Source organism: Sorghum bicolor, chromosome 6, assembly GCF_000003195.3.
Source record: "Sorghum bicolor cultivar BTx623 chromosome 6, Sorghum_bicolor_NCBIv3, whole genome shotgun sequence".
NCBI lineage: Eukaryota > Viridiplantae > Streptophyta > Magnoliopsida > Poales > Poaceae > Sorghum > Sorghum bicolor.
In genome coordinates this window covers 58906878-58920412 of record NC_012875.2, presented here as the reverse complement: position 1 = coordinate 58920412, position 13535 = coordinate 58906878, and the positions used below count along the sequence as shown (strand labels likewise).

The window sequence follows — 13535 nt, the reverse complement described above, 5'->3', positions numbered from 1 at the left end:
ATTGCACAACGGGAAAAAAAACCAAAAACATGTAGAGCCTGCATGCCATAATGCTATATCAGACAAAACCACCCCCATAAAAAAAAACTCTGGTCCACAGTGAGAAGCAGAGTACAGTCAGACAAAATGAAGGCCAGGCTACTCCATTTACATTGAGCTAGCACGTGTTTACCTTAGAAGAAGAAGCTGACTCTTGGCAGGCGGTAGGCGAGCGACTGGAAGCAAACGAGCTGACTCTTGGCTGGCGGTAGACGAGCGACTGGAAGCAAACAAAATCGCCCGGCAACGTGCCAACCATGCCGATAATCGAGTCCAAAATCTTTCATTTGGCACTGGACAAGATGAACAACACGCCAAATCGATGTGTCCAAATGATTATTAGAGGAAGAAAGAAAATGCAGCTCGTGGTATCCGATCGGCGACTACACGTATATGTTTTTCAAACTATAGTTTTCCTCTCTGATTACGAAAGAAATGTGTGTTTCCGCGTCGCGCGCGCGACTGAGAATTCCAACGCAAACCTGGTGCATTTCGGCCGAACAAAAAAAAACGAAAGAAAAAAAAAGGGACGAATAATCGAACAATAAATAATGCGTGACAGACGAGCACAGGTTGGCCATCAGAGCACCAGATGTTCCAGGAGAGTTCCAGCTGAGCATATATTAAAGGTGATTCCATATAAAGTCATTAAATGATGCCCTTGTCATCAAACTAAAGAAATAAAATAAAGGGAAAGGGGCACAACGAAACAGCATTAACGCCGTATCCTATTGCTAACTAAGAGCCCCATGAAAATTAGTTTTGATGTCTGGAGTTCAAGCACTTGGTTATGACTTGAAATCAAGAACATGTAGTACAAGCACTCAGTTTAAGTTGTGAAAAATAACCAGGCTTTAAATGAGAGAAGGGACCAGCAAACAAGGCACAACAGACCATTTACAACTAGTAGGATATCTTAAAAGTAGCAGAATTCCTTTCCAGGGTTGCCTATACCATATCAAATCAGCTGCATAAGGTTACACATGATATCGGTAATATGTTAACAGATCACAACCAAAAAGAATGTTAAACAAGCAGCAAAAAGGTTGGTGTCATCACATCTCGATGTCCTCTAGTTGAGGAAGGGGAAAACGAAGTATAGCTGCTATTCCTGTCAGTTGCGCTAACTCTGTTCAAATAAAAGGCAAGTGTTATTTAAATACAAGCATGCAGCAAACATTTTAAAGGTAAACAATGTTTTCCCAATTGCTTCCAAAGAATAAAATCTATTATTATTATTATTTAAAGCTTACTACATTATACTAACTCCGGACACTAATTAATGACGTTTCAAACATGCAAAATGACTTGTTTCCTTCCCTTTTAGATTTTCTGATGAAACATCATTTATTAATGACCAGACGGAGCAAGAGCTTAGTGTGTGCATTTCATCGATTACAGTGGAAAATGACTAAATGAACAATCATGGATAAATCATATGATAAATGCGAAGTACTCACGTTCGCCGGAGACATGCATTGAGGAAAATATGTGCACTGTGCTATTACTTTTCTTGACATTTTCAACCAAGTTCACATACTTTTGCCTCGTAGCAATGTCAGTGTTCCTGTAAGTGAAGAGAAGGTTTGATTGTTATTCTCACCAGTCACCACAGGAAATTCCATGTAGTAAAGTACTACCAAGGACAAGTAGGATAGAATGGAGTAGGGAGATTATTTCAAATTAGAAGTTTAAGACATAGGTAAAGTAGTTGTAATGCATAAACTCCTGTTTCAAATCATATAAGATGTGCGTAGCAACAATATGTTCAGTACTGTGTATTGGACACCACTTGTTATGGCTGGCATAACAGTAAGGAATTGTTGATTGTTGACCGAGGACCATAAATTAAGTGCTCTTCTGGAAATGATCAGTTTGAAAATGCTGTTAGTATCATTAGCTGAGTGAGTTCAGTGGCAAGATGTCCCTAGAATATGATTTGCAATGAACTGCCTACATCCAGGAATGACTGCATTCTTTTCCCAAGTTTGTACTCATTATTAGTTAGGTCTGATGATTGCTACTGTGGTCATCTTGGTGAGTGCCATATATATCAGGGAAATTAAGGACAAGAAAACTAACATTTTTTTTTTGGAAATCCCAGATAGTTCATTAATCTAATCTATTGCTTCCTCATAACATGCGAGGCAAAACCAAAATATCCTTAGATAGTTACGCCAGCTTAGATAGCGTAATATATGGGCCTGCATGGGCCTTCTCCAAGAGAGATTTGCCTTTATTTCCTATGATTGTAATCTTTCTTATGTTCTATTGACAATCACAACAAATCGAAGTTTTATGAACAGCAGCTTACCGAAACAAAGTATCAGTTATTAAAAGAGTCTGGACAGCAGCATATTGTTCATGTGCAATCTCAACATGCTTTGGTCCATAACAAGCACGAGCTGGGTCCTGAAATTAATCAGCAAACAGATATGCTTCAACTAAGTGCATTAGCAGCTATAATTTATACACATAAAATCCTTATTTAACTTTATCTTTTGAAAAGGGAACAGCACGCATAAAGGGTTAACTCAAAACAGTAGCACCAGAATAGAGAAATTCCATATAGTTATTGCACACTTAGACTGTTAAAAAATCACTTGAAGACACTTACATTAGTAAGCATATTGAAGAAATCCTGCAGAGCTCGGACCTGCAAAGTAGAAATTAGAAAACAATTACAAAGATTAACAACTAAGAGAACTGAGTGTAATGTGCATTAAAAACTGAAGTGTTTAAGAAAGCTTCATACATAAATTAGCATATCTAGTAACATGTATAATTTATAGTCAGGCTTACCTCTTGTGCTGCTTTTGTATCTTTTATCAGTGCCATCACACCAGGGGTATCCAAAACTTCCTTCAAACTATGCCTAACAAATGAAACCAGCAAACAAATAGAAATTAACTTAGGACACTTGAATGGGTAAAAGGACAAAATATGATAAAATAAATAAGTAACATAATCCAGTAGTCATTTAGCAAATACAGAATTAGTTAAGAGGATTATCGTTCCAGAAGGACCATCTATGAAACAATAGTAATTGACAATATAAGTTTCCAACAGGTCAGAAAGCTAAACTGCTAATGCTAGGCAGCTTGCATAAAACCGTACACATTACACTGTTTAAGAATTGGTGCTAGTACCTTATCCCCACATAACAAAACTATCCAGGCATAGAAAGATGGAAGAACTCACTTGTAACCTGATGTTGCATGTGCCAGAACAAGGCGTTGCTTGTTCTCAATTATTACTCTTAAATCTCGCCGTGCAGCTTCAAGAAACAAATAATCACGGAACTGATCCTGTTACGATAAAAAGGGAACCAAAAAACTACATAAGTTGATATTTTTTTGCTTAGCATACGAGTATTCAACTTTATGCAAGTAACGGTGGTAACTAGAACATAACGACAGATGGATTTTGACACCAGACTAAATGAAGAGTGAACACACGCCTAGCAGCACACAGCTGAGACTTATGCCCCTTATAAACGAGCTACTGTATAGTACATTGTTTCCCCTTTAAAAAAGAGAGGATTACCTTCGTAAAACCTGGGCTTGCAATTACAACACACTGGACTACTTCAAAATCAATGTGTTTCAGCAATGCCTTCAACCAAGTAATGTAATGCATCGGTCAATTGTTGTCTGTATGCATGTTCACATTTGCATAACTTCGTGTGAATAGCTTACTTGCAAAACATGCTCAAAGAACTTCTTGAGGGCCTACAGAACAACAGAAAGTGGAAATCAGTAGGAAGTAAACATAGCAATCTTGTCATGTAGTTAATTAACAGAACCAGTCATACCGTCTCGTAGCCAGCAATTGCAGGGCCATGCTTCCTCGGAATTGATGTTTCAATACGTGCCCGGGTTGCTGTTATGCTGTTCAGAAGAATCGAAACCATTAAAAATACAACAAGAAAATGGTACATCAGGATGCCATATATATGGCAATACATGTTCAGTTAAAAATATAAATTATAATCTTGAAATGTGTAACCGCTTAGGGAGAGGAAACCTATAGAAAAAAATATATTCAGAATATTTCTCCTTTTTCTTATTTTCACATTCATGGAATTACTATTCCTCCGAAAGTCCAATAATGAATAAATGGCCCACATATACAGAACAGGAAAAACATATAAAAGGTGTGCAGAAAGCAAAGGATTTATACAGGTGGTGCACAGACACTCTTAGCATGAGTGAACCAGAGTCCAGAAGTGCTAGTTCTAAGAAATGAACTCTTATGTACTAGATAACAACATTGAAATCTTAGACACATAAAATAAAACAATTAAATAAATATTAAAATCAATATTTGTTATTTTGTGATGGTGCAACAGTTTCACACACCTTCTGCCAATGAGGAATAAGTGGGCAAGTCCTTCTTGCATGAGAATAACTGCTAGATCAGCACTTGCAGCAGGATCTACAATAGGTTTGGATAGACTCAATTAAAACACTAGGTTTCATATAGATAAACAACAGAGAGTGAGCAGAAAAGCTAATCTTGGGAAATGGAACCAAATAGTGGTTTATATCTTGGTCAAACTCACAAGATGGTAAAGCACAACAGGTATCATATGCACACCATGTTAAATTGTTAACACCAACTTATTTTAGAAATGGAAGAAGAGATTAATATTTGATTGAGCAGATATCCATATATATCCAAATGACGGGTCAAAATCACATACCACATGCTTGCTGGATGGTCTCAAGTGCCAACCAATCCCAAATTTCCTACACAAGATGCACATGCATCATTGAAGAAAAAAAAGTAGCAACGAAAAAGATTGAAACGCATCACCCCGAGAAATATCAATTAACACTCCAAAATTCCACTGCAATACAGCATGATGAGCATAGTGGAGAGGATACTACTCTAACATCAATAGCGAAAAAGAGAAAAGCTGAAACATTCTGATTGCTTTCCGAAGTACAAAGTTATTAATAAAAATTAAAATTACAAGCAAAAATAACTGAAAAGAACATTAGGTTCATGGGCAGCAATCATCAAGCTCAGAAGATTAGGGACAAAAACAATGGCACTATCATGCCTCAAACTGCAAGCTTTTAATTCGGTAGTAAATAAGTGGAAGCAATAAGCATAATCACCATAGGAAATATTGCATAGGTAGCCAGAAGCCTCATGTCAAGCAATTCAAAAAATGTTGATGACTTTTATATGCTTATTAGAATGTACAATTGATGTGGCAGCTGATGGAGGTGCTTAGTTTTTCCTATTACATTAACATGTTGGCCTTGCCACATAAGATACAGAAGAAGGGTTGAGCTTATATGAAGAAGAAGAAAAAAAAAAGCTGCACATTTTTGGACATCCTAAGAATATGGCAGGACCAGTAATTTATATAGTAGAGTGTAGACAAACAGCTGCTAGTACATTATTACAAGGTATCCAAGCATTCAAAAGTTGTCCTAAATAATAAGGGATTCTAGATGAACCAATCCTCCAACTCAGTTTAAAAAGGCAACATTCACATGCATACCTACCGTTAATTTCTACTTTTTATAAGGACTATTAATTTCTATTACTAACCCAAATAGGTAACCAAGAAGGGTTACATGTGTCATTTGGTTTACCACATAATATGTTCTAAAATTCCTAGGAATACCTTGTATTCCAGGACAGCAGGAGTAAGTATTAACTGAAAAGAGAGAAGTATCGGCCTATACCATTGGGTTAAAAAAATCAGAATAATTAGATCTTTCATATTTATTGAGATAAACTTGCTTGATATTTAAACAATACCTTTCGTAGAACAAAAGGTCTTTTCAGCTCAAGCTCTAATGTGTGGAACTGGCCAATCTTCATTCAGGAAGAAAAAGATTAGCTTAACAAGGTTATTCACATCAAATAGTAGTAGTATTAAGTAAAAAAGAATCATTAACCTTCACATGATCATTCTCAGTGATATTTTTTCCACGCACACGTAAGACAGATCCCTCCTTGTCATAGTCTACAGACTTCATTACAAAACAAAGGACACACTCAATTATCAACGTAGACAAGTGGTTAAGGTTTAATAGCATTGGAAAGGATAGGAAACAAAGCCAAAAGAAACAGAAAAAATAAAATCAACAGCTAGAAATATAACAGGTTTGTTTAACTAGATCCTCCTAAAAGTATTTGCTCAGTTTTGACAGAACTATCAGTTTACGCAGCATTTTTCCAGGCCTTTTTCACACGTCTGGAACAGAGATATCCTGAAGTCAGCAACAATTTTAACCACAACTCCACAAAGTTGGCTAACTTGACAACCAATAATGATGGCTGTCAATTGACATGTCAAAGGATAATATATGGAATCATGGAGAAAGAAAGACAACACAGAAAGATGATGCATCACCTCAACTACAATTTCTAACTTAAGCTTCACACGCTCGGCATCACGTCCTCCAGATGCCACCTCTCTCAGCACTTTCCTGGAACCAGAAGAAGAACAATCCCTCATGTAACTTCAGAATAAGGAGATTCAAAATTTACATAATATGCACACATGCAAGAGAAAGCAATGGATGCAGACTTGAACTACTATCCCCAAAATGTTGCAGTTATGATCAAAGACTTGAAAGTATGTGCGCATTACATAAGTATGAATGACAGTGGGGAGCTGCAACAAAGAACCCTTTGAATAAAGTAGAATTAGTGGATAAAAATACGCCACATCCCAAATCCTATTGAACAGCTTAAAACTGTCAGTCTATCTCATTTCTGGAGTCATGGAACAACTATGATAACCATGCCTTGGTAGTTGGTACTACAGATACCTCCCCTAATTTCACTTCTAGAGTTTCAGTCATAGACCAAGAGATTAACAAATCGAAAAGCTTTGCAAAACTTCACTCCTTAAGCTGGAAAACCCGATAGCCTAAAAGTTGCAGCGGCTTTTCACATCCACAGGAGCACTAGTCAGCGAGGAGAGTAAGAGCTGAACCAAGTTGCACGCATAAAAAAATGCACTCACCGAACGGTGACGGCCTGGAGGTTGTCACCGACAGCAATGAGGTTGTACGCGTGCCACAAGTCGTCCTCTTCCTCCGGCACCAACTGCAGACCACGACCGTAAGCCGAATCAGCAGCAATCAAGCAACCCACAGAACCCCAGCGGTTGGGTCAGCCCTAACCCCAGCCCGCCTGAACAAGGTGAACCCAACAAGCAACAGGAGTGCTCGCACAGCGAGCACCGAGCGACATAAAGGGACGGAGCGAGAGGTAAGAGGACCTTGACGGAGCCAGGCCCGTTGCGGACGAGGTTGCGGTGGACGAGCTTCATCGCTGCTGGCGAAGGGGAGAGGCCTCGCGCGCGGCTTTGCGTCGACGGCGGCGGGCGTGGCGGGGGTGAATCGCGGCGGAACGGCGAGGGGATGGGAAAGTGTCGAGTTCGTGTAGGAGAGAAGGGGCACGTGTTTTTGTTTGTTTGTGACCCGATTGGAAGGGAACGCGATAACCGTGACCGCCCAGAAAGCCAGAATGGTGTCCAGTAGGATGTGGCCCAACCGGCCAAGCCTGGGTAGCTGACCCACGTACTATGGCCCATTGGATAAAGTAGACCGTAGGCCCGACTCCGAGGATATCTCAAAAAAACCCTGGCCTGTGTACCGGGAGTACACGGGGCTCCTTGCAAAGTCGCATCTTATCTTACCCAAAGTGTAATGGCAAAATTAGTTTACGAGGACTGTACTTTCTGTTTCAAATTATAAAATATTTTGACTTTTATAAATGCAAATTGTTTTTTAGTATGTGTCTAAACAAAATGTATATCTCAATATATAGCAAAAGTTAAATATATAGAAAAGTCTAAATATCTTATAATTTGAAACGTAGGATGTAGCTTTGCAATTATACATTAAGACACAAACTTGTTGGGTAAAGGATACTTAATGAAGAGCTCGAGTTCATTTGCATACTATATCTCATGAGCATGTTCCATTACAAAACGATTGTTCATTTATTTTGTAGTCATGGGATTTTTTCATAACATAAAAGTTTGATACAACATATGTTATGCCAAATTTAACATTATATTCAGTGTCACGCTACATCTTTGCATATAAGTATTACACGGACGGTTGACGAGAACGCTAAAAATGCATTTCACAAATGGAGTATTGGCTTTCTCCTCGGAAAACACCTTTTTATTTGCTAGCAAGGGCAGGTTATGATTGACAAATGGTAGCTTATGATTGACAGAAAAAGGCTGGAAAAATCTAACTATATTAGGGAAACTTCAACCGATCCCTCAAATTTTGGCCCGCTATCACCTACAAATGAGAGTCACTCATCCATATTTCAACTCCTATTTCTTATCGCACTTCAACAATCTCCTAAAATCTTCTCTACTCTACACTCTATATATGCCATGGGCCTTACTCCACTTATCAGTTGTGTGTGAAGAGAGAAAAGAGAGTGGGGGATTCCCAAACTAGACGGGAAGCTTAATCCTGTGCATCAAACCAGCCATCATGCAGAATGTGTGCGATTTTACATGAACAAACAGATGCTTGATCTAGGCATAACAGTGTATTGATGCGGGCAACCTAAGTACCTAACCTTGTTCTTTTGTTTTGGTTTTGAATATAAGGCCTTGTTTAGATCCAAAAAGTTTTTGGATTTTGACACTATAGCACTTTCGTTTTTATTTGACAAACATTGTCCAATTATGGAGTAATTAGCCTTAAAAGATTTGTCTCGCGATTTACAGACAAACTGCGCAATTAGTTTTTGTTTTTTTCATCTCTATTTAATGTTTCATGCATGTGCCGCAAGATTCGATGTGACGAGAAATCTTTTTTTTTGTTTTAGGGTCAACTAAACAAGGCCTAAACACCGAACCTTATTCTCCCAAAGATTATTAATACGCACCCGGGCATCAGTGCAAGGTGACCCCTTCTACAAGCAGCCAAACACACCTCTTGCCATAAAATTAAAGACAACGACCTAGTGAACAGCATCAGCAATAAACAAGAGCTTTTGGATCTAAACAATCACGGTTAGATATATATTCATCAATCATCATAGCTAAAACGAACACACAACACAGGGAAATAAAAAAAAAACTTAGGTACAGTTTGCCCTCTTTACACTTCGATGGTGAGGCACTACTAGCACACACAACACTAGCCGAGCCTCTTGCGGATGACGCCCTCGACGGAGCCGACGAAGGCGAAGGTGCCGACGACGAAGCAGACGGCGCTGAATGCCTGGAGCGCGACCCACGTCCGCGTCCACGGCCGGACCCCGCGCTGGACGCAGTACATCTCGACGGGGAGGTAGATGGCGAGTGGCCAGAAGACGACGGCGCCCAGCACGCCCAGCACCTCGTTGAAGTAGGGAAAGAGCAAGGCCAGCCCCGTTGTGCTCGCCACGTACGCCGTCCGGAAGCACACCCGCTGCAGGTTCAGCCTGTAGCTCCACGACGCCGGCACGCCGGGCACCTTCACGGCGTAGGATTTGTTCACGAACGCGCTGTTCGGGAACCTGGCCGCCAAGGACCGGTCCGCGAAGGTGAAGATCTGCTGGCTGAACATCTGCATGAACACAGAGCCATGCAAGTCTCTGAAGTGACGACTTTGTTTTGTCAGAGAGAAACTAGCGGCGTGTGCCTTTTGCTTGCATTGCAGTGCAGGTGGTGGCGACATGCATGAGCGTGGCAGCGTGCGTGTCCAGTGTGCTGTGTCACTTACTGACTGACCTGGTAGCCACCAAGCAGGTGGAGCACGATGCAGGCGTTGGCGAAGTCGATGAGCCAGTAGGGCTCGTAGAAGCCGAAGCCGGTGAGCAGGTTGCCCGGCGCGGCGTTGCCGAAGGCGGCGTAACCGAAGCAGCTCACGGCGAGGTAGAAGAACGTGGTGGCCAGGACCGCGATCACGTTCCCCTTCTGCATCGTCTCGCTCTCTGGTGGCGGCGATTTGAGCGTGTCCTGTTTATTTAATTAATTGCATGTTTTCAGCAAAGACATATATACCAGTATTGTAAATTTCGCTTTCAGTGATAATACTCCTGTTGAAAAGGAAAAATTAACAAAGCTCCCTGATGTAATACTACCCACACTGAACAGTGAACACTCACGCTGCTTTAATTAACAAGTTCACACTCTGAAAAGTGAACAGATGGCTGCATACCTGTATCTCCAGCAGGACAATTGTGTACGGATAGGCGAATGCGATGTCTCCGATGGCCTGAGCGACTCGCCAGACTTTCTGCGCCGGGGTGCTCATGGGAACTCCGGTGACGCTTCCTTTGATCGCCCCATTTTCTGATCGATTCGATTTACATACGCACAAGAATATATATTCACATCGATGTCTGAATCAATAATGCTGGAATCTCTACCAAAATTGTCAAGCATGATGTCAGTTACCTATGGTCTTGGCGAGGCCGAGGCCGAGGCCGATGGTGGAGTAGGTGAAGGACATGACGGCGGCGACGACGGAGAGCCAGGCCATGTTGTGGAAGTTGGGAATGAAGGACAGCACCACCTGGGCCGCCCCAAACAGCAGCATGTAGAGGTGGTCACCGCCGGCGCCGCAGGGTGCGTCGTGCCCTCGGCTGTGGTAGCAGTTGGCCCTCACGATCGCCCTGCGCCACAGTGTGCATGCATTACCGTGCATGGCTGGCTCGGCTGGCAAGTGGAAAACATATCCAGGAGATCGAAGAGCGGGCCGGGAATGGATCGGCGTATGTACCTGAGGCATGTTGCCGTGGTGATGGTGTAGGCGATCGCCGTCCCGTACAGGTTGAGGTACTGCAACAGTCCGCAGAGCCAGGTGCGCTTCTCCCCTGCACGCGTTGCTCATCGATCAGTCGCCACGCCATGGAAAGATAGCAGTGAGCACTGAGCAAAGGCACATACAGTAGTATTCTACACGGAGCTGAGAACAGAGACGACAGGAACAAGAACAAAGATGCACGGTCGCAACGCAGGAAAAGACAGCGTACCCAGGTGCGTCCTGACGGCGTCCATGTAGGTGTAGTTCCTCTGGCGTTTCTGGGAGCCATCATCAGAGTGGACAGGGGACCTGTAGCAGTGGGAGAGGAGGAAGGCGGAGAGGTAGGTGACGAAGGCGAAGCAGAGCATGGCGATGGGGCCGCCCACCCAGCCGAGCTGCGCGACGCTCCACGAGAGCGCCAGCACGCCGGCGCCGATTATGGCGGTGATGATGTGCGCGAAGCAGGTCCATATGTTGCCTGCCGCGCGCCGCCCAACGGTGACGACGACGAGAGAAACGCGCAAAGAAAGGAAGGAAGAAATTCAACCACAGCGAATTTGATTCATTCGACACAAGGCGCGGGAGCTAGGGAGATAAGGTGTCAGTGGTGGTGGTGGTGGTGGTACCCGTGCGCGCGGCGTGGCCGTCGTCGTCGAGCTCGGGGCCAGGGCCGCCGGCGGCGGCGGCGACCTCCAGGGAGTGGCTGCCGTGGTGGTGCGCCATTGGCCAGCGGCGTTGGAGGGAACCAGCTGAAAGCTTGTACTGACTGGTGCAGCCGTGTGAGAGGACTGAAGACTAGCGTGGACTAGTAGTGAGCAAAGAGGATAGCTCATCGGCGCTAGCGATAGATCCTTGTCACCGTATCGGGCCTCTGGAAATTTTGCAAAATTTTTCATATTTCCCGTCACATCGAATTTTTAGACGTATGCATGGAGTATTAAATATAGACGAAAATAAAAACTAATTGCACAGTTTGGTCGAAATTGACCAGACGAATCTTTTGAGCCTAGTTAGTCCATAATTGGACAATATTTATCAAATATAAACGAAAACGAAAATGCTACAGTGTCCATTTCCCAAAAATTTTCGGAACTAAACAAGGCCTTGGTGGGTCGCGGACCTTGGGCATGGCCGGGCGGAGACTTTTGTCTCATCGACAGGAACGCCGGCCCGGGATAGCGTGGCGCCCTGGTTTTCGCGCTACTGGTAGTACTACGAACTGCCGGTTCTTGCGATTTCTCTGACGAGACCAGGCAGGCCACATGCGTTGTCAGGATTCTCCGTCTCCAGACGAGGCGAGCCAGTTCTCAGTAGCTTGCACGAAAGGGGAGATTTTTCCCGGGTTTGGACTCACTGATTGATGCATGGATTAATTAATTTTGGAGCCGTTTCGCCGACGGGCGTTGGCGTTGGCGTTGCCCGGCCGATTAAGCGTGCTATCATGATCTCTCTTTGCCTTCCCGGATGGGCAAGTCACTCTACTTTGGCTGAGAGCCAGACTCAGACGCACACTGCCTCTCTTCCCTCTCGTGCTTGCTCATCATCCAGGCAAGCATGACCCATCCACTGCTACCACCTACCAGCAGAGGTCGAGAGGACCATCGGATTTCATATGGGTTCAGCAAGCCTTTCTGATGAGGATAACGTGGTTGGCATGGCTCTTCGTTCACGGGTCACGTGGTGGCCGCGGCCACAAGCCCATCTGCTCTGCCTCCATCATTGATGGACAGAGACCGTCAGGCAGATCCTCCGGATTCCAGGATCTCCGTCCGTCGAGAACAAGGCCTTGTTTAGTTCCTTATAAATTTTGCAAAATTTTTCAGATTCCCCGTCACATCGAATCTTTAGACGTATGCATGAAGTATTAAATATAGATGAAAATAAAAACTAATTACACAGTTTGATCGAAATTGACGAGACGAATCTTTTGAGCCTAGTTAGTTCATGATTGGACAATATTTGTCAAATACAAACGAAATTGGTACTGTTCACATTTTGCAAATTTTTTGGAACTAAACAAGGCCTTGTTTACTTCCAAAATTTTTTGCAAAATGTGAATAGTAGCACTTTCGTTTGTATTTGACAAATATTATCTAATTATAGACTAAATAGGCTCAAAAGATTCGTCTCGTCAATTCCGACCAAACTGTGTAATTAGTTTTTATTTTTATCTATATTTAATACTCCATGCATATGTTTAAAGATTCGATGTGACGGGAAATCTGAAAAGTTTTGCAAAATTTTTTGGGAACTAAACAAGGCCAAGGCCCAAATGGACCGGCAGCGGCTGACGACGGCCTGACACCGATGAACCTTAAAAACAACCTGGAGCATGTGCCGTGCAGGCTCGTCCAGGAATTTTTGCTACTAGCCGCGGCCCGCGTCCACCGCGTGCTGAGAGCAGTAATAAGAGCAGAAATGAGGAATGCATCAGTTATTCAGTGCTCACGCTACCTCCTGATAAACTTGACATCTTCTCGAGTTAAAAGAACTTGAAATCCTATCATTCAGAATTTGTCCGAGACAACTGATGCTTTACCTCTCAGCCTTGGCCGCCAGCTACTCAAGATAGCAAGTTGAGGTGGAGATGGGCTGCATACTTATGAAAATTTAGCCCATCTTATACGCTTTCTTTTCTTTCTTTCTTTTTTGTCATTGTATAGTTTTTGTTCCTTCCCAGGCGCATGATTTATTGTATTAGTGGCTAGTTCCTGCATTCCTACCCGGCCCTTAGGCTTTGTTTGGCCTCAATCC

General features: G+C 42.9%; 2 protein-coding genes across 2 annotated transcripts; both read right to left on the bottom strand.

The window, feature by feature from the left end:
• LOC110436527 (protein PELOTA 1) lies at positions 635–7497 on the bottom strand. The gene is made up of 16 exons (XM_021463709.1): positions 7295–7497; positions 7037–7119; positions 6419–6494; positions 5961–6035; positions 5821–5877; positions 4745–4790; positions 4401–4476; positions 3854–3929; positions 3738–3770; positions 3586–3654; positions 3241–3347; positions 2842–2914; positions 2657–2695; positions 2354–2451; positions 1500–1606; positions 635–1168 (listed from the first exon to the last, which is right to left on the bottom strand). Exons 1-16 carry the CDS (start codon positions 7343–7345, stop codon positions 1095–1097), a joined length of 1140 nt encoding a protein of 379 aa, XP_021319384.1. The 5' UTR covers positions 7346–7497; the 3' UTR covers positions 635–1094.
• Positions 8967–11592, bottom strand: LOC8070265 (probable amino acid permease 7). The gene is made up of 7 exons (XM_002447218.2): positions 11408–11592; positions 11011–11259; positions 10758–10851; positions 10433–10650; positions 10194–10327; positions 9764–9991; positions 8967–9599 (listed from the first exon to the last, which is right to left on the bottom strand). Exons 1-7 carry the CDS (start codon positions 11502–11504, stop codon positions 9189–9191), a joined length of 1431 nt encoding a protein of 476 aa, XP_002447263.1. The 5' UTR covers positions 11505–11592; the 3' UTR covers positions 8967–9188.

Excerpts from the sequence above, each read along its gene's own strand:
- LOC8070265 (XM_002447218.2), bottom strand. The coding sequence starts at position 11,504 with ATGGCGCACCACCACGGCAGCCACTCCCTGGAGGTCGCCGCCGCCGCC. Across the intron at positions 11,260-11,407 it reads CGGCCACGCCGCGCGCACGG|GCAACATATGGACCTGCTTC; the intron begins GTACCACCACCA and ends GGCGCGCGGCAG. Across the intron at positions 10,328-10,432 it reads CGGCCTCGCCAAGACCATAG|AAAATGGGGCGATCAAAGGA; the intron begins GTAACTGACATC and ends CGAATCGATCAG.
- LOC110436527 (XM_021463709.1), bottom strand. The coding sequence starts at position 7,345 with ATGAAGCTCGTCCACCGCAACCTCGTCCGCAACGGGCCTGGCTCCGTC. Across the intron at positions 3,771-3,853 it reads CAATTGCTGGCTACGAGACG|GCCCTCAAGAAGTTCTTTGA; the intron begins GTATGACTGGTT and ends GTTGTTCTGTAG. Across the intron at positions 3,655-3,737 it reads TCTTTGAGCATGTTTTGCAA|GCATTGCTGAAACACATTGA; the intron begins GTAAGCTATTCA and ends ACTTGGTTGAAG.